Raw genomic sequence first — 26341 nt, 5'->3', positions numbered from 1 at the left:
ATGTTGCTTATTAATATGTGTAGTGTGTAGTAATTCAACCTAAGTTAAGTGCTGATTTGTATATTGAGACGCTTCATGTTTTCACATCAGATACAATCTGCACCTAATCTGGAGTTGGTAGGACTACCATGTTGGGACTTTAATTGTTATGATCTAATTGGATTGGTGTCAATTACATAGACATTGTTGATAAACCGTTTTAGATCACCTGATAGTGGATCTATTCGAATTACTACTGCCTATTGAATGGAGCACGAAATCAAGTTTAGATAGGCCTACTGCCTAGTTTACATTATGAGCAGTTGATTGCCTGCTTGACAGATCAGAAATGCACACTTTTCTAGAGAGTTTTATGCTACGCAATCGGCGCAATAATATTTGTCTATGCTGACGTGTTGGGTTTCCCACAGGTTGGTGCATGCGCACTTACCACTGAGAATTACAGCGAGTTACGTACGGACCGGTGCTGTGTTGGAGTTTGACGTGGCACTCCACTTTGACTATCAGGAATTCGTAGAGAAGAGGACTCGGCAGGTACTCCCCAGAATACAGGTAAATAATTACATTTGACAGAGTAGCCGAATGCGTTTTTTTTATAAGAGGGTATTTCACTGTCTGTTGTAGGCCTATTAAAATACATTATATAACAGAATGCTTTCATAGCTAGCTAACGCGTTAGCAATTTCCGTGTATGAACGACACATCTTGTTTATATGTAACGTTAAATACACCGCGCGCACACTAAACACAATTGTGCTGGATAGATGGATATTGTTTCGGGTGGTGTAAACAACCGATATATTTAAATGCAGTTGATAAATATTGATATCTGTCTGGTTGTAACTGAATGGTAGCTAGGCTGCCTAGCCTAGGTCCTAGGTTGGTGAAGCTCCGCTTTTAAACCATCATAACGGTCTTTGACGTGGCAATCCTGGGTTGTGGCTGAGCTACTCGTCGTACATTAGCCTACGTTTTTAGCCAAGACAGTTTCTTTTGATATTTCTGTCTTCATTTATGGATTACTCCCCCCCCCCTTTCATTTGAAGTACTTTTGCATTTGATATGAGTCGCAATGCGAGACAGCTGTTTGTGGCCTTAATTTAGCAATATTTGACAGCTGTTGTATAGACTTGTGGAAGACCATGAGGTCAAGCTCAGGTTGTTATAAAACTGAAAAAAAATGCAACCTTACCGAGAGATTTAAGGACAAAGAATAGCTTACAAGGGAGACCAATAATTCGTTTTTTCCATTATTATTATTAATTGCCTATTTGGAGAAGGTGACGAACTTATTTAGGCCTACTGTATGTATTTATTTATAACAATTGGACTTACTGAGAGGCCTATTGCTCAATAATGATTTCACCAACACTGCACATGAGCTTGTGAAGCTAGGCCTGAATCAGTCATTTAATCATTTGAACCCCAATTAAGAGATACTATATCTACCTACAACTTCTGCTCCAATATGTCATTAAGCAACCATTACACAGGCTTTCATCAACCAACAGTTGTAAGAAATTATATATATATATATATAAGTGTAATTACATTGTTATTGCATATATTCATCTTGAGAATATTATTATTATTTTAGGACCATTGTTGCAGGAAACTGACTGGCAACAACAGTATAAATCAGTCACTTGTAGATTAGTCTATGTTATCAAAGATGGAACTCTCTTATCTCCCAATAGTCCAATGTTCTTGGGTCTTGATACACGTGAGCGTTGACGTTGTTTTGAGGTCAAATATTGCTTGTTGACCTTGCCTTGTGGAGAATACCACTTATTTACTTTGTACTGGAGGAAAATACTGATGTTAGGCATGAGGAAAATAGTGAAGACAATGAAGGATATTAAGTGTGCAGTCTATTAAAAATCTTCCCATGGGCAAGGTGACAGTTGCAGGTTGGTATGTGAAATTCTGTGAATTAGAGCTTTTGTGATCTCATTATTAAACTCAAACTACTGCTTTGGTCCTTCAAGTCAAGACTACGAGAATGCTAGAACAATAGACATTTCCTTAAGTGATCTGCCTCATCAGATAGCAAAATTCCTTACTCTGTGCTTCTGTCTTTGTAGATTGTTGGATCTCTGCCATTTTGTAATGAGAAGGCCTTAACAGCACAGGATGAGTCAGCAGGGTTATGTTGCCACACCCCCCTATTCCCAGGCCCAGCCTGGGATGGGGGGCTGCCCAGCCGGGTTTGGGAGCGCGCCTGCCCAGCCCCTCTATAGACACTATGGGGGACCACCTCAATCATTCCCCGCCCCACCAACAGGTAAAGCCACGTGCCTTTGGTCTCCCATTCCTCCTGTGAAGTCTTCTGTTTAGCTTTTCATTTAACAGGTCTGATCTTGTCAGTTGGAAAGTGTCCAGTAGCAGTTGTTCATGAACAAGTCAAGCGATGCAGCTTCAATTAAAATTACAACATTTAAGACTACGGATATGCTTTTTTCTGCATGGCCATGCTATTTCCAAATTATTATTTTTTTGCTTATGTGTATATTGTACTCTATGTAATGTGTGAACGTAATGTGTGATGCTTTGTGGACGGCCATGCTATTGCCATAGCATTTTGATGAGATGTTTTGCTCAGGTGCATGATTTGTATATAATGTGTTACCATAACAGAATGCTTTACCTTCCAGGTATGATGAAGCCTGTGTCGTCCCCTTCCGGCATGCCTCCACCACAGGTCCCCAGCCATTACAGCTCAAACGGCCAGCAGAACGGAGCTCACCCTCAAAGGTAACAGAGCTTCCTCCACCAAGGAGAGTCCATTTACTACAATAACATTGTTATGGCCAATTCTACCCTTCTCCCTGAAGTATGCACTTGATCTGTCCACCCTCATTGAATTTGATTTAATTTAAAATGAATGGACTGGTGCAATACATATGCTAGAAACTGCCTCTAGCCAATGTTAACACCAATTCATTGCTTTCAAACCCATGAGTGGGAGGGAGATAGTGCACACTTCAGGTAAAGAATTGGAAGGCAACCATCTGCATTCCAATACTCTTAGTACATTCCTTCTTCCGTTTTCTTCATGACAAATAGGTGAAAGGACTGAGTTGGTTTTCCTCTGTACTTTCAAATCAGTAATGAAGGAAAATAAACAAGGAAGCTAATTGATACTATTGGAACAGACTAAATATTTAGCTCTTTGTTTACTTTCCTCCAGCTACCCTGCCCCTCCGTATGGACAGCCACTTCAGTCCCCCTACCACAGCATGGCCCACCAGGGCCCACCCCCAGCACAGCAGCTCACCAATCAGATGGGTGCCATGAACCTCGGATATGGTAATTAACCACTGTTTGTAGAACTCAAGACTGTTGTTTTAAGGATGGTTAGGGCATCCACTTTAGCTGGTAAACAAGATGCAAACCAACTCCCAAACAAGTTAAGAACTAAACTGCCTTGTTGCCCAAACAGTAAAACAGAAGCCTTTAGGTAGATCAACTATTCTAACTAGTGTTAGTCTATATATTCAACAGAGGCACCACAACTTGCCTCTGTACACTAGCATGCAGTATGTTATTGTTAAGGCTTCATTCATGCAGTGTGTTGAAAGTGGATCACCCTCCCCTTGCTTTTCCTGCAGGTCCAGGGCCAATGCAGAGCCCTCAGGCACCTCCCACCTCTCCCCTAACCCAGCAGCAATTCCAGACTGCCCCTCCCCCAGCCATGGGACACCCACCCCTGGGCCCCCACTCGTCTCAGATGGCTCCCCCACAATCACCCCTAGCTGGTCCAACTATGGCAGGGCCCCAATCTATGGGTGGCCCCCCACCCATGGGAGGCATGGGTAGGCCCTTCCCTGGCCCACCCCCTCCAGGTGCTGGGGGCTTCCAGCAGCCTGGGCCTGGAGCTGCCGGACCCCCAGGACATCCTCAGCAACTACAAGGTACAGATAGCACAGTAACCTGGAGCTCAACAGTGGCCATTTCAAAGCTCTATGGATGTGTTGGGCCATTTTCCTGGAGCCAGATTAAGCCTATTCCTGGAATAAAAGTATGTTTTCAGTCCAGGGATATGATTAATCTGGGTCCTTGGATATGGGAACTCACTATGGAACTCAAGCTTATTGTATTGAATGTGGCGAGGAGTGTGCACAAATAGCTTTTGGAGGACTGTACCGCTAAGTGTGTTCTTGCCAATAGGATTGCACCAGGTACAGGTCACCAGAGCCTTACACTGTGGAATTGTTTGTGTGTCACAGGTCAATTTGGGGGGCAGATGGCGGGACCCGGGATGGCGGGACCCTTCCAAGGTGGGGCAGCCCAAATGGCCGGCCCACCTCAGAAAAAGCTGGATCCTGACTCCATCCCTAGCACAGTGAGTTCATATTTAATTATCCTGTGACTTCACGTCTTTGCATACCAGAATGCCATTTCACATGTTTCCTAGCTACCTCCAGGCCAGTATTTTCTTTACTGGCATTATAGCGTGGACCCACACTGTACTCTTTAGAATATTTGGATAAGCAGACTCTCTGGATAAGAGTGTCTGCTAAATGACTAAAATGTATTTGGCTACTTCACATACAGTATGGGCCCAGGATAGACATGTTAGCCTATCCCCACCAATTACCCTGTTGATCATGTTGTTTTTGTCTTATTTGGGGGAAATATATGACTTACAAATGACGACGTCAACCCTGTGTCCCGTAGTTAAAAACAAAATGTTTGACTGATTGTGGTTGGATTGTTGTCAGGCAAACGGCAACAAAGCAACAGCAGCATGTGAATTTGTACTATACCAATCTGTGTCCTTTACCACACGCAGACAGCAAAAACAGAGCGGAACTGATTGAAATCTTTCACCCAGCTTGACTCTTTGTCAAGGAAATGGCTCACCACAGTAGAAGCTCTTTTACCTACAATGCAACCTCTTTTGGTTCAGACACAAGTCATCGAGGACGACCAAGCCAAACGAGGGGGACAGGTGTACACTACGAACCTCAGGGGCCAGGTGCCCCCGCTGGTCACCACTGACTATACAGTACAGGACCAAGGTAAGGCACAGGAATACCACTGTACAGTACTACAAACCTGTCGGTGTCATTGAACAGAACTAAAGGACACAGCTTTACTTCAACACACTTTTGAAATCCGTTTTATTTCCAGTCCATCACTAGCACACCTGACTCAACTAATCAAGGGCTTTGTGATTACTTGACTAGTTGAATTTGGTTTGTTTGTGCTGGGATGGAACAATAATATGCTGTTGTCGGGTTCCCCAAGGAATGGATAAGTAAAACGTGACCGATGGCTTTGGACAACACCGTAATAGCCTTAGTTCAATCATACACTTTTGAAAGATTTTTTTAATGGCATCATGGGGAACATGATAGGGGTGTATTCATTAGTACACACCGTAGCAAACTAGCAAAACATTTAAGCAACGAAAACGAGTTTCTTATTGGACAAGTTCAGGTAGGTTCCTCCCCGTTTCGGACTGTTTGCTTCCGTTTAGGTCCAAGTGAATACGCCCCTGCTCTACATCAAACAAATAACTCCAGAAGCTATTACTATTAACAGCTCTCCTTCAGACAGAAACAGTTATTTACAACCTGATGAATCTTTAAAGTTATGAGGGAAGAACTGAATGATATTGTGAAAATGCAAACCTGTTTTAAATTGTATTTATCATTTTTCTTGAAACAAACCAATATGAGTACATTCTTTACTCTCTAACCAACTTAATTCAAATATTTTTTCTTTTTTAAACTTGATCTGTTTCCATTTCTTCTTCCCTTTTAGGAAACGCCAGTCCAAGGTTCATGCGTTGCACCACCTACTCTTTCCCCTGCACGGCTGACCTGGCCAAGCAGTGCCAAGTTCCCCTGGCCACCATCATCAAACCATTCGCCACAGTGCCAAAGAATGAGGTAGGCACTTGCCCTCTGTATGTTTGCAGAGATTATCCACATTGTTTTATGAAGTCAGACAACTAAGCCGCTTATGAATTCTGAAACCAATATGTTTAAACCCAAACACTACATAAACCTCAGGTGCATAATTGTAGAAATGTTTGGGGAGGGAGACACAAGCACTTTTTGTTTTCCTCAGAAGCTCAATGACTCAGACTTTTTCATTCCTTATAAAATTATACTTTGTCCAAGTGCTGTAAAAGTTTGTGTCCCATGGACAACCTCGATTTGGATCCTGTGTGGTCCCAGGAAACCTGCCTTAGATATTCTTCCCCTCGCCTTGTCATCGGCGCCAAAGGCCCTTTTTAGGCAATGTTAATGTAGCTTTTTCTCTGCCTCATAGAGAGCGCTAATCAACTAATGTCAAGATCTGCAGGGACCACAGAAGATGAAAGCGGTTTAACAAAGCACTCATGTCAAGCCCATTGCCATCTCAGGTTAGCGCTCAGTGTCCAGACAGGGCTAGCACGATTCCCATAGTAGGAAGTTAAAGTATGCTAAAACCCTGCATGGATTCCAAATCAAACAGACTAGCATTTTATCAGCGTGTAGCATTATTGTTTGGTTGTTTGGAATTAATGACCTCACTGCACAAGCACCCGAGTGTTAACATTAAACTCTTGTATCGTACTTGTACTTATTATAAACAAATGTATAATAACTTCACGTCCTCTTTGGATGAACTGTTCTAATAATATAACTACTTGGCTGCATTGACGTCTGTCTGCAGTTTTATGGCCTTGGAGCCCATATGAAACACATACTGTTGTATGTAAATCCTCCCTTCAAGAAAGAGGAGAAACCAAGATTTTTGGTTCTGTTCCCTGAACCGGTTCCTTCCTCTGGTTAAAACTCTAATTGGAGTTTCTCAGGATAGATTTGGATTACATTTACGCCTAGTAGTGACCATCTTTTAGACAATGTTTTGGTTGTTAGGCTACAATGTTTTGGATAGTATATCACTTCTGTGGTGCTAATAAATTGTCTGAACTCATTGAATGAGGCTTGGCTCTAAGATTTTATGCCCTCAAATAAATCTTCTAAGGCTATATTTGAACTGTGTGTGTGTAACGTGCACAAAGTTGTTTGTTTTTGTTAGTAAATGTTTGTGAGTCTACAGACTGCATTTTTAGAGGCAATCTTTACCATATGTTCCCCTGGGTTTGTTTGTGTGTGTTAGTGCTGAGCGATTAGTGCTTTTTGAGGTCGGTTTTCGATTATTGAAAAATAATCCGATTTCGATTATGTTTTAGACATTAAATGCACTATACATTACGTGGGTTGAATGCTGTAACAGAATAAAACAATAAACGTCCCATGATGGTAGTGACTACCCATTGCTGCTTATCACTTATTAAACATAATTTATTCACATTACTTTAATAAATTCTTATTTTATTATTTATTTCCAAGTCATCTCTATAGAGCTGCTGCCTATGCTGTCAGAATATATATATTTTTGTTGTAGTTTTTCAAAGTAAGTAAGACATACTTTTATGACTGCTAAATACCAATGATCTATCACTTAGTTCATGTATTTTCAGGTAGAGATACCTCGCGAAGCAACTGCTCTCTATCCCTCTCGATTGTGTATTGTTCTGTCTCTTCTCTCTGTCTGCTCCACACTAACCTACCGTAGCAGGTGTAAAAGAAGCACACACAGACTGGACATGTAGGCGCGCAATGGACTATTGTCATTGTAGTTAATTACCACATTTTCCGCGCTAAACTATGTGGGATATTGGCCTGTTGGAAACTATAACTGCCTACTACATCGCATAGATCGGGCTTGATCTGATTTATCTCCAGAGAAACTGCACATTAAACTCACAGAAAAAAAACAGAACAAAATGGAATTCAAATAATTGAACCAACGTTGGTCAATTAGTTGTTTTAAAAAACAAAAAATAACCAACGTTTCAGTTAATCGCTCAGCACTACTGTGTGTGGGCTGGATAAGCTATAGGAGCACCTTTACCATCTTTATTCCTACACATCCCCACTCGGCAGGAGACATATTTCATCTTTACATTACACAAAGCCTTTTCTGTCAAGAATCATTCTGCAATAGACAAATGTAATGCGTTCAGTAGATGTACCATGCAGGTATTTACATGGCCCATGAGATTGAGACGTTTTCAAGGAGAGAATCTGCTTTTTGTAGCATGTCGGCATGTGTTGAGTTGCATAAGAATAACTGTTTTGAAGGTATAGATGTAATCACTGACAATTTTATGACTAAATGCTTTATGGCTGAGTGTGTGGGTCTACACGGGCAAAGATCTTGATAGAACTCACACTTGTTTAACACGGCAACAACTTCACACTTGTAGACTGTTGCACTGTGTTAGGTCTTGTTTTTTTCCCCCACAAAGGCTCTTTGTTTTTTTTAAGGTTTGAATGCAAAATTGAACAGTTAGAATGATTATCTAGTGTGGCAGAACCTAGGGATGAGGCATGAACTGAGGCCTGGGAAATTGGTCTGCCTTTTGTCCAAGGCAGTTACAGCCCAACTACTCAGGAGGACTGGCACACCTTTAAACATTCCTCCAATCGGGATCTTTTGTGACACGCTGGCACAGTGGTAAATCCATTTGAATTCGTTCACTTTTTGACAGCACCCCCTTTTGATTTGAACTAAACCTTCTGTACATACAGTATTTACCCATTTGTAGAAGTGCTCAGAAAGTGACTTTTTGGACCTGAATGCCAAAACATTCAAGAGATAAAGGTGTTTGCATACCCCACCATACCATGAGACATCCATGTCTTCATCACTGGAAAATATAAATGGTTGAGGTTGATATCATTTAAAAGTTTGACATCCCTGCTTGTAAGCTATCTTATTTCTGTAAAAATTATTTTTTTTAAAATAAAAATAGTATTTTTATTTTAACTTTTTTCCTTTTAACGTAAATGATCTAAAAACAAGTAAAATCGTATAATTGTTATATTCGCATGTTGTAGCTTATGCCCTATTTTACGTCATTTAAAATGTATTATGTGTTGTGCCCACCATTGGTTGAGACAACATTCTCTTGAATACAGGGTAGGTGTCATGTTTTGGCTGATAAAAGTACTAAAATGAGAAAGTTGACATTTCAACTTTCAAATGGTACCACAGAGATGGTTGGAGGTCCACGCATCAAAGAATGTTGACTTGAATAGGAATGTTTTTTAAATTATACTATCAATCCTCCATAGGAAACCTATTGAAAACATAAAAATATAGAAAATAAATGACAATTGTAAGTTGACATTTGATGGTGCGGTCATCTTTGTGATAGTAATTAGAAGTTATAATTTTACATTTCGATGGTGTACCAACTAAATTGCAGTGGTCTGAATGGATAGGTCCATTCTATTAATTATATTTCTATGATTGAAATGACTGTTTTATTAAGAGCATGTTGTGTCTCAACCGATGGCGGGCAAAACACAAACGTCAGATAATGTGAAATAGGGTCTAAGCTACAAAGTGAAGAACAAAAAGAGTTAACACGTTTTTATATAATTTACATTAAAGGTTTTAGAAATGACAATTTGTATTAAAGAAGTTTGACAACACTGTTTTGTAAGATTTGAAATGCTATCAAACTCAACCGTTTATCTTTTCCAGTGATGAAGACATGGATGTGTCATGATATGGTGGGGTTTGCAAAATGGGTCAACTTTGAGCACCTTTTTATCTCTTGAATGTTTTGGCATTCAGGTCCAAAAAGTTACCTTCTGAGCACTTCTACAGTGGGCAAATATGTTTGGAAGGTTTCATTCAAAAAGGGGTGCTGTCAAAGTGATTGAATTCAAATGGATTTACCCAGAGAGCACATGGGCACAGTGTTTTAAATCTCTCTGTTTGACAAGGGTTAAGGGTTTGATAAAAGTTACATTTTTGACTGTAACCTTGCATCCTGGTCCTGTTTACTGATATATATTCATTTGGATGCTTCTGTTGGTGTATAGCCAGCTGGTGCTGCTCTATAAACTGGTGAAGATGAGGCCAATGAAATGCATGGTAATCATCATGGTTAACCTGAAGCCTGTCTATTTCACACAAACTACCAAATAAGGAATCATCTATCTGTACAGTTGACTATAGCCTACAGTTGACTCTAAAACAAACATGTGTGCGACTGCTGTTGTGTGTGTGTGACCGCTGTCTTATGAGACTGCCTATCTCCTCTGTTGTCTGGCCCAGACCCCTATGTACGTCGTGAACCATGGTGAGACTGGCCCAATCCGCTGTAACCGCTGCAAGGCCTACATGTGTCCCTACATGCAGTTTATGGACGGTGGCCGCCGCTACCAGTGCGGCTTCTGCAACTGCATCAACGAAGGTACGTCCACCCATAACAAGGATGCCATGCAGGGCCTTACTGGGTCATAATGGTCTATGGATAAAAATAAGCTAAGGATCTGACCAATCTTTTTTTTGAAGCTCAAAGCTAGAACAGGTTTCTTTTAATTTGGGTAACCAATATCTGAATGATTGTTTTTTTTTGGGGGGGGGGGGGGGGGGGGGGGTATTCTTAATATTTTGGACATAAGTTCCAACTAGTGCTGTTCTATGGGTTAATTTTTAACCCCCTTTTCCATGGAAACAAGTGCACTCGGTTAGGGGACACTGCCTGAGAAAGACAGTAAAGGGGGGTGGTTGCTAAGCGGAGGCAATATTATGTTTGGGTTTGTTTTTGTCGCCACTGCTAAAACATGTTATTTTTTTATTTTCATAGTGCCAGCCTTTTATTTCCAACACCTGGACCACATGGGCAGAAGGGTGGACTTCTACGAGAGGCCAGAGCTGTCGCTGGGGTCCTACGAGTTCGCCGCCACCCTGGATTATTGCAAGGTACGCGATGCCCTACTATTGCGGTTTTTCTGCCTTTATAGTGAACCGTATATTGCTTTGTTTCATTTTATACAAATAGATAGGAATTGGTAGAATAACTAGTTTGAATGACTTTTGTATGGATGAAAAGTAACCAATAGACCCAATAGCCTACAATATGAATTGACATGGGGGAAAGCTGTGACGATGCACAGATAAAACGTTCAATGCTTGGCAAGAGTCTATCTCCTAAAAACTTATGGACAGAAAGTGAAAGTTATTAGGATCTCCATTCCCAGTGGTCTTTCTGGGGGGGGGGGGGGGTCTATAAAGTGTTTGTGTGTAGGGAGGAGGTGCTCACCTGCCAGTCATTCTTCATTCAGGACCAAATGATTAGAAGGAAGCACAGGCAAAAGCATGTTCTGTTACATTGAGACCACTGCATTAAAGCCAAAAGAGATCAATATGTTCTCGATTTTGTTGCGCTCTGCGGGGTTGTATTATCTTGTACATTATGGGTAGAGGTAGGTGGGGGCTAGCAACTTCACGTTTCGCCACTTAAGCCAACGTGTTACTTCAGTCTGTTTATTAATATTTAGAAATGTAGTCCTGGACAGCTTTTATCAAAAGCCTCGAAGGTAAGCTATGTCACAGACTGTTACCACAGAAACAAAACAATGGCGTGCTCATCCACATTCCTAACATGGAGGGCAGTTGGATGTTACAAAGTCTCTCCTAACGGCTCCAAGATCCAAGCAAGCTGTAAGTTTAAACACAAAGAAAGTACTGAGTGTGGTGGAGGTATACACCGGGCAAAACATGAGCAGAAGAGGGAGTATTTGCCAAAAATTCGAGTCCATTGACCAATGTAGTTTTGATAAGAGTAGCCTACAATTTCAAAGGTTAGGGGATAAGTGGCTTCAGTGTAAACACTTCTTACTGGAGAGGGGAAGAAACATGAACGGAAAAGGAAAGGGTTTGACCTAAAATTGGGGTACATTAACGAATGAAAGGAGTACGATTTCAAAGGCTCGTGGGAAAGTGGCCTCCGATTCAACGTCTCTGGTGTGTTCCTTGTTATGTGTTTGATATTTACATTTTATGTTTAAGCAATAAGGCCCAAGGGGGTGTGGTAAATGGCCAATATACCACAGTTCTTATGTGCAACGCGGAGTGCCTAGATACAGCCCTTGGTGGTTTATTCTCAATATACCACAAACCCCTGAGGTGCCTTATTGCTATTATAAACTGGTTACCAACATAATTAGAGCAGTAAATGTTTTGTCATACCCATACCCTCTGACATACCACGGCTTTCAGCCAATCAGCATTCAGGGCTCGAACCACCCGGTTTATAATGACATTTTAGTCATTAAGCGACGCTCTTATCCAGAGCCACTTACAGTTAGTGCATTCATCTTAAGATGGCTAGATGAGACAACACATCACAATCGTATCAAGTACATTTTCACTCAAAGTATTTATCATCAGTCAATGCTAGTGGGAGAAGAAGTGCTGTTTTGGGGGGGTGTCGGGGGCACCGTGACTTATTTAAGATACTCTTCAAAGAAGTAGGATTTCAGACGTTTTCAAAAGATCCGCAGGGACTCCGCTGTCCTGACTTTAGGGGGTGCTGGGACAGAGAAGAGATTTGAATGGGCTGAGTGGGAGCTGCCCTCCTGTAGGGGTGGGAGGGCCAAGAGACCAAAGGTGGCAGAATGGCGTGCTCAGGTTGGGGTGTAGGGTTTTAGGATAGCCTGTAAGGAGGGCCAGTTCCCCTTGCTGCTCTGTTGGGAAGTACCAGGATCTTGAAGATGATGCAAGTTTAGACTGGAAGCCAGTAGAGTGTGCGGGTGACATGGGAGAACTTAAGAAGGTTAAACACCAGGTGGGCTGTGTCATTCTGGATAAGAGCCCAGGCAACAGAGAGTTGTAGCCTAGACAGGAACTGACAAGTGCCTGGATTAGGACCTGCGCCACTTCCTGTGTGAGGAAAGGTCATACTCTACGGATGTTGTAGAGCATGAACCTGCAGGAGTGAGTCACTGCTTTGACGTTTGCAGAGAATGACAGGGTGTTGTCCAGGGTCACGTTAAGGTTCTTTGCACTCTGGGAGGGGGACACTGTGGAGTTGTCAACCGTGATGGAGAGGTCATGGAGCGGGCAGGCCTTCCCCAGGAGGAAGAGCCGACATCCGAGCTCTGATGTCTGCAAGGCACCTTTGGCCATTGGAGGCAAGGTCAATTGTGTTTATTTCATGGTATTATTGAACAATAGTTGTGTTTGTGTTTCAGGGTTTTAAAACTGCATTTAGTCAGTCAAATACATTTGACATTTTAAATACTGCGAAATATGAGCAAATAAAAGAAATAAGGGGAAGTAACACTAGTTGAATTGAAGTTGTAATTCAAAATGTCCTCGCTCTTTCTCTATCAGAACAACAAGCCAGCCAGTCCTCCAGCGTACATCTTCATGATCGACGTGTCCTATGCCAACATCAAGAGCGGACTGGTCAGACTGGTGTGTGATGAGCTGAAGACCCTGCTAGACAACCTGCCCAGGTACACCCACACACACACACACACACACACACACATAAGCATACACACACGTACACACATAAGCATACGCACACGTACACACACTATCAAACACTGACCTCTCATAGTCAAGGAATGGAACCTTGAACTGCCTGCATTTAAGCACTTTCTAGAAACTGTCCCAGCATCTCTGTGCCTACAGCCTATCTCCAAGGTCTTTTATATAAGATCTGCCAACTTGGAGTGATAAAGGTCTTTGAGACCCACTACATAGCCTTGGAGGTCACAGTAGGATTATGTAAGCAGTGGCCAAAATCAGAATCCTTCATACAATGCCGTGCCCTCCAAGGTCTAATGAGTAATTGGATACCATGCTAACTGGTGTCTCGAGGCAGATAGAAATTACATTAGATTTATGGTAGTTTTGGTTTTCCATACCCCCATCACCCATAATGTGTAGCTGGGTGGTTTGTTATTTGGGTGGTGGGCTGTGATACACTGCCAAATAAGGAGGTCCCACATGTCCAAGGCAAAGAAAAGAGCATTAAGCCAAGTATTCAAGTATCTCATCGGTTGAAAATTGTTGCCTGAAGGTTGCTGGGTGTGGGTTGGTGGGAGGGAGGGGGGAGATGCTAGGGAAAGGAGGAGGAGGGCGGGCTAAAACGGAAAATGTTACTGTGCAGATTCCAACCTTGAATCCCGTCCAAAACACAAGAAGTCAGCTGCACAGATGGGTCTGATTTTGGCTGTTTTATGTGGGTCGCCGGTGAGGAAAAAAGGTTTTGATTTACCACTGAGAAAACAATGATATACTTCACCTGGACTTTCCTAAAATAACTTATTTGGAAACTCTCTCTCGTCCCTAGCCTGCAGCCTTATGGACATATTTGTACAGAACCCTTACATCACCACTGAAACAGTTAGGTAGTGCTCTCTAAATTGTAAGTCGTTCTGGATAAGAGCGTCTGCTAAATGACTTAAATGTAAATGTAATGTAAATGTAAATAAGCCCTCTGTTTTTAAATCAGACTTTTCTTCCCTGTTCTCTGTTTTGAAGCTTTTCTCTCTGCTGCATTTAAACTGATGGAAAACATGTTGGACATCCAACACTTATATGGATCAGCGATGCTGCCGAAATAGCCACATTTTTGCCACTAGCTTGCTAGTGCGGAAATGGGGCTCGGAGAAAGCAAAAACAGGTGTAGACTAAATCCTGTGGTATTTCTCTGTCATCTTAATATTTCATCACTGATACTGAAAACAAGCAATAACACGCCTGCATTGCCGGACTACTTCTCCTATCAGTTCTTATGAATGATGTAGATAGAAGTCTGCTCTATGGGACTTTACATTGAGTTGAGGTACATGTTCTGTATTGCTCTTGCAGTGCTCAGAAAGAAAGGGAGACAAACCCCAATTGCCCCTTGTCAGATGGGAATGATTTTAGATACAGGCCACAGTTCAGCAGACCTACTAGTCCCACAGGCCAATTCCAAGTGATCTGGTCTATGTCACACTTGGTCAGGTTCTCTTTCTGTGCTACTGCAGCTACTTTCCCTCTAGCCTCGTCAAAACAGAGGTGTATAAATTAGATTTTTTTTTTTAAATATTTTTTTATCTCGACTGCGTTGAATTCTCTCCAGTCCATGAAAATTAAAGTGAGATCTGTAAAGCGAGGAAACCAGTCATATATTTCCTTGACAGTTTCTTATTAATGTAATTTAACTTCTGTTGAGGTTGGAGAGGTGTGTGTGTGTGTGTGTGTGTGTGTGTGTGTGTGAGAAAGAGAAGGAAATTGTTGATGTAGTTTAATGTGCGAGAAAGTGTGTGCTTAATTGAAAGCATACGAGGCCCCTTGTTTCCTTCACCAATCAGCACTTTGCCCTGAAGAAAAACATCCCTACGCCTCTCTCTCCTTAGCCCCTCCAGCCTCTCTAAGCCTCAATAGCCCACTACCCCTCTTAGAGAAAAAGCATAGTCAGGACCTTCTGAAGTGTAACTCTCCAACACACTTGTTCTCTTCTTCCCACTCTCCTCTGCTAATAAACAATCCCATATTCTGTTATTCTACTTTTCTGTGGATGTTTGTGTAAGTTTGTTAAGCGTGCCTGGGTAATGGCCCTTTTAATTTGCTGAGTGGTGGCTGCTGCAAGAGGTGCCCATCCCCGGGAATAGGACATTTTGTTTTTGTTTGCCCTAAAAAAGCAATTCTGCCCCCAGGAATGTTTTTAGCGCATCAGTTGCCTACCCTAAAAATTCACTGTAATGTATCGGGCGGGAAGTTGTTTTGGTAGAGCAAATAAATATACAAAGGTCCTCGAACCAAGCATGAAATAGGGCCTCAGCTTTGATGTAGGGATCTCTGAGTGGTCCATGGAGAGTTGTGGGAAAGCCATTAGCTCTCTAATTTAACATGACCTCTTGAAGCATCCATAATCAAAACATGGACCAAAAGGACAGGAGCAATTTCATAGGTCAACGTTGACTTGGCTGTTTTCTATGTTGTAGTGCTGTATGCATATTTAGCTGAAGCTAACATACCTGGGTTAAAATACTATTTGAAATTTTTCAAATGCGTTGAGCGTTTGCTTTAGCCTGCCTGGAGTGCCAGATGTGCGGAGTTTACACTTTTTGGGACTATTCTATTTTTTCCATTACGCCATGAACGTTCAATCAGCTGTAGTATTTTAAAGTGATCTCAAATAGTGTTTGAACCCATGTCTGGTAGCTACCGCTGCACGCATACAGTGTGTATCCACATTGATTTGTGATCCGTTCATATCAGGAACACTGTCTTTTGAAAAATCATGTTAAAGTAACACTTCAGAATAGGGGACTTATTTGCTGTTTATTGGCCATTATGTCGAAGTCGATAAACGACTACCACAACTAAGTTGTTCATATACGCTGTAACATAGTGCCCTCTAAGGACCAGCATGTTTAGTACATTTTTTTTCTCCCTATTCTGACATACTCTCTCCTCGTCACCTGGTCCCAAATCTGTTTTAGACAAATATGATCAATGACATGACTATAATTCATGACTCACGTCAGGTTACTCTCTTTTTTTTCTTTCCATCCCTCTCTCTCTCTCTCCATTGACACACACACACACACTCATCCCCCACTTTTCCTCTCTTCCTCCCCCACAGAGAGGATGGTGCTGAGAGCTCGATGGTGAAGGTGGGCTTCGTCACCTACAACAAGATCCTACATTTCTACAACGTGAAAAGTGCCCTGGCCCAGCCCCAGATGATGGTAGTATCCGACACGGCAGAGATGTTCGTCCCGCTGCTCGACGGCTTCCTTGTCAACTTCCAGGAGTCGCGCGCAGTCATCAACAAGTAAGAGAAAGGGCACATATCTTACATGAGAGTTGATTTGAGTAGTGATCCTTGATGGCATATTTTCTAATATTTAGATATGTTAGTGTGTATGAATGGCCATAGGTAATGTGAGGAAACTGAACTTCTTGAAGAAGGCATTGCCACTCTTTAGCTTATGTAGCCCAATGGAAGCTCTTTGTTAAAGAAAATAACAAGATGATCTCTGCACACTGCAATCTATGCTCCAAAGTCAGACAACCTGATGAACACAAGGGTGAAAATCTTGCCTGGATGAATCTCACTTTGGAGCGCAGTGTGTTAGTAGTGGTCGTTTTCTTTTTGCTAAACGTATACTTTGTCTTTATCTCTCCGGCTCCTTCTCTTAAGTAAAAAATTGATAACCAAAAAATGATTCGTTTTTTAATTTAAACAGTTGCGTCCAGAGAATTCTTAGGAGGTTAAGTGGTCCCTGGAAGGATTTTATATTAAAAAGACCCATGTGGATTTATATGGAAAAATAGTCTTATCTCTGCAGTTGTGTATGGCACAGCACCAAAATGATTTATTACCACTTGATATTTTGGTATGTCTATGCAGGCGTACAGAGTACATGGCGGTAGTCCATCTCAAACAGGGACTTTGGCAAAATCTCTTACTCCCGATATAATTAAACAAATGTGAGTTGAGGCCTTGGTTTAGATCCAAATAGGACTTTGGAAGAATTGAGTTGCTGCCTTGCTGCTAGAAAGGGTTTGTGTCTACTGTATGACCTGTGAAATGGACTTCTGAACTGTATATGTGCATCATAGTCCCCCAATGATCTGTGAAATTGTAAGGACATTGCCTTTGGATCCAACCACTGGCTGTCCCAGTAATCTAAAATGACTTCCTTTCCTTATCCCTTGGAAACCACAGACGGGTGAAAGTACTACGGTCAATGTCCATCCAGTTAACTATCCGTTCAGATTAGCTGTCATAAAGGAGGCAATGAAACAAAGCTATTTAACACGATTATCTACCAAATATTGAAAACATTGTACCAGAGGTGAATGATTGTGACACTGTCCTGTTCTCTTAACCCCTGTCCAGTCTCCTGGACCAGATCCCTGACATGTTTGCCGACACCAATGAGAGCGAGACGGTCTATGCCCCCGTCATCCAGGCTGGGGTAGAGGCACTGAAGGTGAGAGGCTGGATGTTAACTCCCACTCACACACGAGGGAAGGGGAGATGGCAAGTCAACTGTTACTTTGTCCAGGCGGTGATGGACTCTAAAGTGCTGATTTCATTTGAATTGTTTATTTACATTAGGACAGATACAAAAACACTGGCACATTGAAATGAAAAGTCAACAGATTAAAAGACAACGGAAGCACATAATAAGTTGATACAGTGCGTTGTGTAATCCTACTAGATGCTTATCGACCAAGCTTAAAACTAAAGGAAGTAGAATAGTCCAAACAAATCACAGCTGTAGAGGCCAACTGAACTTTTTGCAGTTACAGCCTCCTTACCGCCAACTCTCCCTCCCCCCCAAAAAAGGGATTGTTTTCTTTTGTCGACAGACTGTTATACTGCGCTTCCGCAATTGGCATTGTGCAGTAAAGTTTCTCCAACCCAATGACTCTGCAACTTTCCTTTTCGCTTCCTAATAGAACTGTTTATTTAATCAGCTCCAACTGAATATTTCCCAACGACTTGCCTTCAGTTTGATTGAATGTGTGGTAGAAGTGAAATAGATTTGACATGCGAACAGACAGACTTGCAGAAAATGCTAGTACTTGAGCATAATGGTGAGTCAGCAACTAATTTGGGTCGGTAAGACCGTTGACTCTATTGCCTTAGCAATCTGTTGACCTAAACTCCAACCATAGAATCCCTCACTGAAAATGAACACACAAGAGACCCGTCCAGGTCAAATCAATGTTGTCTCCTTCATTGAAACAGTCCCACAACGAAATGCATGCATGTGCACACCTCCTTCTTATATTAGCACATTTCTGTTCTCTCTCGTCTCTGTCTCTAGTGTGATAATTATTTTTGTCCTCTCCAGGCAGCAGAATGCAGCGGCAAGCTGTTCATCTTCCACTCCTCCATCCCCACCGCCGAGGCCCCTGGGAAACTGAAGAACAGGGACGACAAGAAGTTGATAAACACAGAGAAAGAAAAGGTGACGCAAAATTGGCAGTCTTTTTAAATTTGTATTGAAAACGCAGACTAAGTGCACCATATCATCGGCTATCACATTTTTTTTTTTAGTGTGAGAGATATCCATAGCCTGCTTTCTAACGTGTGTGTGTCTTGTTTGGGTCCCCTGCGGTGTCCTAGACTCTGTTCCAGCCCCAGAAGGCTGTCTATGAGCAGCTGTCCAAGGACTGTGTGTCTCAGGGCTGCAGCGTGGACCTCTTCCTCTTCCCCAGCCAGTACGTGGACATCGCCACCATGGGAGACGTTGCCACACAGACAGGAGGCTCCGTCTTCAAGTACAGCAACTTCCAGGTACGTACACATTACATACGCAGCCGAGGACAGACGCCACAACAAAACATATAAATATTTTGTTACTGGGTGTACATTGGCAACTAAGAGCTGAATTGCAGTGCACAGTCCATAAAATAAAATAAACCAGTAAAGAAATCATATGATAATGTCAAGGAGGGAGGGAGGGAGCAACATAGTCACAGCCCCTGGAGCCTAGGTCCGAGTCAGGCACCACCACCAAACATGGCATGGTAAAACGGGATAGTTTCCACCGAGTGCTCCTAGTCTGCCACAGAAAATTGGATTTTGTCCAAACTGCCATTTGAGTGCATCAGTTCTGTTATTGAAGACACGTGATGTATCAAATTACCTTCAATGCATTAGAGCCTAAATCGCATTCAGATCTTGGCCCTGGTACAATAGTCCATGGAGGGTAAATTGGGGAAACTCTGTCACCTTGTAGTTGACTGTAGCACTACCTGTGTATTTCAGGTGGAGAGGGATGGACAGCATTTCCTGAGTGACCTGAGGAAGGATGTGGAGAAGGCCATCGGGTTTGATGCCATCATGAGAGTCCGCACCAGCACAGGTAATTCAGCCATCTAATGTATTAAGTGTATGAGCTCATTTCATTGCCCTTGTATGTACTCAGAAACCCCAAAATTGTAGGATTTTTTTGGGGGGGTTTCCAACAGTTTTACAACGCCGCCAGATAATATATTATTAATTGATTCAAATTTGAGGTAAAATTGGTTTTAATACTGCTGGACTGTAGTGCCACGCCAAGAGACTTACTAATATGTTTCCCTTGTCTCTCCTTCCAGGCTTCAGGGCTACAGACTTCTTTGGTGCCATCCACATGAACAACACCACAGACGTGGAGATGGCTGCCGTGGACTGTGACAAGGCTGTGACGGTGGAGTTCAAACACGACGACACACTTAGCGAGGAGACGGGCGCTCTCATGCAGGTGTGTGTATCGCACACCACTCAAAAAACTCAAAACGAACACTGAATCTGATTTTAGAGGGGTTACCACTAATATATATTTAGGCTCACTGCAAAGTGGGTATTTGACTGCAACCAAAATAAAAAATATGCATCCTATTTAATAACCAGTGGTGTAAAGTCGTTGAAGTACCACTTAAGTCGTTTTGAGGGTATCTGTACGTTACTATTTAATTTGACAACTTTAACTCCACTACATTCCGAAAGAAAATATGTACTTTTTACTCCCATACATTTTCCTACACCAAAAAGTACATGTTACATTTCGAATGCTCAGGCAGCACAGCAATATGGTCCAATTCATGCACCTATCAATATAATATCTGGCGGACTCACTAAACACAAATACTGCATTCATAAATTGTGTTGGCGTGTGCCCCTGGCTATCCGTAAATACAATTAATAATAATCAGGCTGTCTGGTATGCTTAGTAAAAGGAATTTGATGTATAACTTTTACTTTTACTCAAGTATGACAATTGGGTACAGTGGTGGAAAAAGTACTCAAGTACATTTAAAACCAAATACTTTTAGACACATTAAGTATTTTACTGGGTGACTTTTACTTGAGTCATTTTATATTAAGGCATCTTAACTTTTACACACGTATGTACTTGTTCAAGAGTACTTTTTCCAACACTGCCAATATATCCCTTTCACAATGTGTGTTTTCAGACAAGGGTTCCACAAAGCCTTAAACATCCCACTCTGATATGTTCGATTAAAACCCTGACAGTCTTTAGACCCACTAATAGCTTCTGTGTGTGTTCTGTTTCCCAGTGTGCATTGCTGTACACGACCATCAGCGGCCAGCGGCGTCTGCGGATCCACAACCTCAGTCTGAACTGCAGCGCCCAGCTGTCTGAGCTCTACAAGAGCTGTGAGACGGACGCCCTCATCAACTTCTTCGCCAAGTCAGGTGACTACACACAGCAGGGTATTACTGTCTTTAGGCCTGTGTCAGTATGGTCCAAATGAGGGAAATATCCTATGTGTATCATAAGACATTATAAATCCACTTTAAAGGCATTATGTATGTTTGCCTCAGAAGTTACCAAAAGGTTTGATTGCAGAAGAGATGCCTCCTGAGCTTGTCCACTTGGAATGTCCATTTATGTTTCCTGTTTGAATATATATGCTCCCTCCCATCTAGGCATATTGAATGAGATTTGTTGTAGTTTTGGCTCTGTACTCCAGCACTTTGGATTTGAAATTACAGCACTTTTTGTACATGGGGGGACCAAAAGTATTTGGACAAGTCACTAATGTGTATTAAAGTAGCCAAAAGTTTAGAATTTGGTCCAATATTCCTAGTACGCAATGATGACATCAAGCGTGTGACTGCAAATGCATCCAACTAGTTTGTAGTTTGTTTGGGTTGTGTTTCAGATGATTTAGTGCCCAATAGAAATTAATAGTAAATGTATTGTCATTTTATTGTAAACAATAATAGAATAGGGTTCTAAACACTTCTACATTAATCATGGTAGCGTTCACATTGTAGATAAACATGAATGAATCGTGAATAATGATGAGAAAGTAACGGGCATAAATATCATACCCCCCCAAAAAATGCTAACCTCTCCTATTATTGGTCATGGTGGGAGGTTAGCATGTCTTGTGGGTATGATCTATGTGCATAACTTTTCACTCATCATTATTCATGATTATCTGTAATTTTCAAAACACTTCATGCTTCACTTTAGCTACCTTGTATATGTAAATCACCTTAAGAAAACTAAGATGTGAAGTAACCCATATACCTCCCATAAAGTATTAGTGACAAGCAAACCCCTTGTATGAGAGCACTTCAGACAGCTTTGGTGTGGGAACACAGTTACTGACCTTCAAATGCCCTCTCCCTCCCAGCATACCGTGCCATGCTGAACCAGCCCCTGAAGACGGTGAGGGAGATCCTGGTCAACCAGGCGGCCCACATGCTGGCCTGCTACAGGAAAAACTGTGCCAGTCCCTCCGCTGCCAGCCAGGTCAGTGGCATACAACACAGTTAACTTGAATTGAAAACTTTATTCTCAATTTGTGACAAATTGTCTTTGTGTATGTAGGGTAATATGTGAAAGCTTTCTACTAATCCAGCACTGTGAGTGAGGTGTGTAAGATTGTGGTGTGATTCACTCATAGGTCAGTGTGTGAATGCTAGAAACTGAACATGGAGCAGCATGGTCTCTAGGGACATCAAGGATCTAGTTTCAAAGAAGTGTACTAACAACCAGAAACGTACAGGTGCAGAGTACAAAAGTAAACTGATAAGACAGATTCTGGCACGCTTGATTCCAACTGCAGTTTTATGCTTGCTTTGGTCTTTTCAAGAATAGCAAACAAACGATATCACTGTGGCGTCAGGGAGTCCTGTGTGTATTAGGGGTGTTCTCACTAGCTCGTTTCTCCCCCTGTGTAGCTGATCCTGCCTGATGCCATGAAGGTGTTCCCGGTCTACTTAAACAGCCTGTTGAAGACTGGTCCTCTGGTGGGCAGCGCTGAGCTCTCTACAGATGACAGGGCTCACCAGAGACTCAGCACCACAGCCATGGGGGTGGAGGATACCCAGCTGCTGCTCTATCCACGCCTCGTCCCACTGGTGAGACAACACACTAGGCACTCTCTTCTGCCTTATCCCACTGGTGAGACAACACACTAGGCACTCTCTCCTGCCTTGTCCCACTGGTGAGACACACTAGGCACTCTCGTCCTTTTTACCAACTGCAATTTCCTTTCACGTTGAGGCTAATGGACCTTACTCTTAGTAGTTTTACATCACTCTTTCCCAATCCCACTTCATGTACTCATTCATATCAGTGCTGAGTTCTGACTACAAGTGATACAATAAAGATATTCTGTGTGGATCCCAGGCTAGCCAAAGGATTCTGAGGTAAAGAACCATTTTACAGATGAACAGCAGAGGGCAGCCTTTCAGTGTGCGTCTCCTATAAGCAACTACAATTGAGTTGATGCATTTACTAGTTATTTGGTATTGACATCCTCTTATTTGATATGCCAACTAATTCCATAAATATGATGGCAGTATAGGAGGCTATGTATTGCATGCCAGCACACAAACAATTACCCAGCACTTTATCAAAACCTGCCATTTTGTGGTAAGAAAAGCTCAGTAAATGGTGTCCATGAAAGACTTCTGAGACGTGTGTTTGAGGTTAAATGTATAAGTTGCCCTCAGAATAATTACATGCTTCATAATTGTGATCAAATGTCTCAGACAATGGTAGTTGTTCTCCTTCACTTCAATTGCAGTGTTTGCTGGGAAGTGGTTCATTGTGATTCATTTTGTTTTAATTTGTGTGTCACGGTCACCAAACACTGCAATTGTTTTTAAAGCAACACTGTAATATTGCATAATTAGGGGTGGAAAGGTCCTCCTAATAATATGCTAAAAACTGGATTACCGCTCACTCGGACCTAAATGAAAGATGGATTTAACTTGTCAGGCGATCTTGATATCGGTAAAGCCTTCTCATTCCTTCAATAAAGTACATGTATTAATCGATTCCTTTTCTTCCAGCACAACATGGACGTTGCCAGTGATGTGGTGCCAACTCCGGTGCGCTGCTCTGAAGAGCGCCTGACAGATGCCGGCATGTTCCTGCTGGAGAATGGGTGCTCCCTCTTCCTGTGGCTGGGCCAGGCCTGCCCCCCAGAGCTGATCCAGAGCGTCTTCAACGTGCCCTCCCTCGCCCATGTGCCCGTTGACCTGGTGAGGACAGTAACTTCCTTAACCCCAAGCTCTACAGAAGATGGTGTTTGGAAACACCGAAGTTAGTTAGATACCATTAGTTCAGATGTTTGAGATATTTGAAAAGATAATTCTAGACTGTGTAGAAAGCACAGCATATCACTAATATTCATGTGTGTGCTTTCCAGAGGTCCCTACCAGAGCTGGATAACCCCCAGTCTAAGAAGCTGCGCTCCATCGTTGACTCCTTGCTTGACCAGAGGCCCAGCTCCATGAAGGTACAGTATTCAATGTTGGTTACTGTTACTATGCATACTTTCCCCTGGATGTCTAAGCTACTTTGATATAATGAAAGAATGGTATTTAAATGTATTTAACTAGGCAAGTCGGTTAAGAACAAATTCTTATTTACAATGACGGCCTACCAAAAGGCAAAAGACCTGCGGGGATGGAGGCTGGGATTAAAAATATAAATAAAGGACAAAACATGCATCACAAAGAGAGACTTAAGACGACAATATGGCAGCAACATGGTAGCAGCACAAAACAGGGTACAAACATTGTTGGGCACAGACAATAGCACAAAGGGCAAGAAGGTAGAAACAACAATACATCACGCAAAGCAGCCACAACTGTCAGTAAGAGTGTCCACGATTGAGTCTTTGAATGAAGAGATTGAGATCAAACTGAAAAGATGAGCGACCCAGGGATGTGTGTGCTTTAGGGACCTTTAACAGAATGTGACTGGCAGAACAGGTGTTGTATGTAGAGGATGAGGGCTGCAGTAGATATCTCAGATAGGGGGGGAATGAGGCCTAAGAGGGTTTTATAAATAAGCAAAAAACAGTGCGTCTTACGACCGGTATACAGAGATGACCAGTTTACAGAATATCTGTTTGTTGAATTAGGAAACAAACATGTAACCAAATTGACCACAACTGTCTTAAGCCCTGGGCACAATAACAGGTCAAATTCAACAGGCTGCTCAAGCTTACCTGGTTTTGCCTGTAAGCAATTGTCAACAAATGTATGGAGTAGTGAAATCTTTTTGCTGTCTATTCTCACAATTTATCAATATTGTGCCAGGGAAAAACAAGCAGCAGGACTATAGTACTCCAGTGCACAGTTTTGTTCCTCAAGTTTGAGTGAAAGTCAGAAGCTGACTATGTCCCCATTTTTATCCCTCCCTATAGCTCATGATTGTGAAGCAGAAGGACCGGTCTGAGATTATGTTCCGCCAGCACCTGGTAGAGGACAAGGGGCTCCACGGTGGAGCCTCCTACATGGACTTCCTGTGCTACGTCCACCGCGAGATCAGACAAGTCCTCACTTAACACCACCCACTGTGGATATCACCTAGCTGGGCTGGGCTAGGACCAAAACAACCAGAGGACCACACCACCTCTGACTCCAGAGCTGCCTTTCCAACACCCCTTTACCTCCCCTCCCCTTTATTCCACACAAACCTACGGGACTACCGCTCGTTCTTTGTCAGTGTACCAGGATCTGTGCTCCAGTCTGCATTGTACGAGTCAGTCTGACTGCTTTGTCTGTTGAATTGATGTACATTAACAATTTAACTGATTTCTATGTAAATGGGCCAATGATGGTAAAAGGAATTTTGTGCGGTTCAGAACATCAGGACCACAGGGTTGGCTACATTTTGAAACAGACCATGTTCACTCTACGTTTCACTATTGACCAAACCAAATTTAAATTATTTTGTGTTTTTCTGGTGCGATTTAAGCACATGCATTCTTTCCAAAATTTTAGGTTTGTCACAATTTCTCATTATTAAGGAATAGTCTTGACAATGGCACAGCACCAAATGGTAATTTAGCTACATAGACTGGAATAAACATCTGGTTGTAATAACTGAACACTGGTGCCGTGGCTATTAAATTAATGATTCGCTCCACCATTTGTGATTGGATGCATTATTTTTGCCATTCCCCTCAGGAATGGAGAGGATGTGCTAGCAAGATAATTCATTCAAGGCTGATTCTAGTGACAACTCACTGCTGAAAAAAAGGGAGAAATAACCCAAATCTATTTATCTGTAAAGATGCAATTAAACATTCCACACTTAATTCATTCCAGTTATAGAACTATATGCCACTTTGTTTTTATCAAGTTATTGCCGTTATTCATTGTCATGTTTTGTCAAGTATTGTGCTCTGCAAACCAATGGTTGTGTTAGTATGCGACGTGGAGGTTTTGGGGGAAACTGTTCCTGTGCCAGTTAACCGTCTGCCTTAATTAAATAGTTTTTATGGTAGTAAATACTAGAGGCCATTATTCTATTCCAGTGTGATATAGATTGCATACAAACCAAATAGATTGAAAACATCTCAGGTAATTTGTGTACCTAACAATTTGTGGTGCAGCGCTGGAAAACAGGGGCGTTACTGTTTTAACTGGAAAGACGGAAGTGTGGATGTGTTTGAGGGAAGAGCCTTGGAGTGGCGTGCCATGTACATTTTGATTAAATTCCTGACTATATCAAGA

General features: G+C 42.1%; 1 protein-coding gene across 1 annotated transcript; it reads left to right on the top strand.

Annotated features, from left to right (window-relative positions):
- The first annotated feature begins 410 nt into the window (after positions 1-410).
- Positions 411-26341, top strand: sec24d (SEC24 homolog D, COPII coat complex component). Its single transcript, XM_029753782.1, has 23 exons — positions 411-552; positions 2085-2284; positions 2655-2754; positions 3191-3309; positions 3612-3914; positions 4230-4345; positions 4913-5024; positions 5773-5900; positions 10141-10279; positions 10676-10791; positions 13207-13331; positions 16463-16654; positions 17726-17819; positions 18690-18806; positions 18965-19135; positions 19610-19706; positions 19942-20087; positions 20905-21043; positions 21994-22112; positions 22544-22723; positions 23663-23854; positions 24022-24111; positions 25027-26341. The coding sequence occupies exons 2-23, from the start codon at positions 2134-2136 to the stop codon at positions 25165-25167; spliced, it is 3087 nt and encodes a 1028-aa protein (XP_029609642.1). The 5' UTR covers positions 411-552; positions 2085-2133; the 3' UTR covers positions 25168-26341.

This window comes from Salmo trutta, chromosome 5 (genome assembly GCF_901001165.1).
Source record: "Salmo trutta chromosome 5, fSalTru1.1, whole genome shotgun sequence".
Taxonomy (NCBI): domain Eukaryota; kingdom Metazoa; phylum Chordata; class Actinopteri; order Salmoniformes; family Salmonidae; genus Salmo; species Salmo trutta.
Note: the sequence above shows the minus strand (reverse complement) of the source record. Positions and strands in the feature narration are given on the sequence as shown.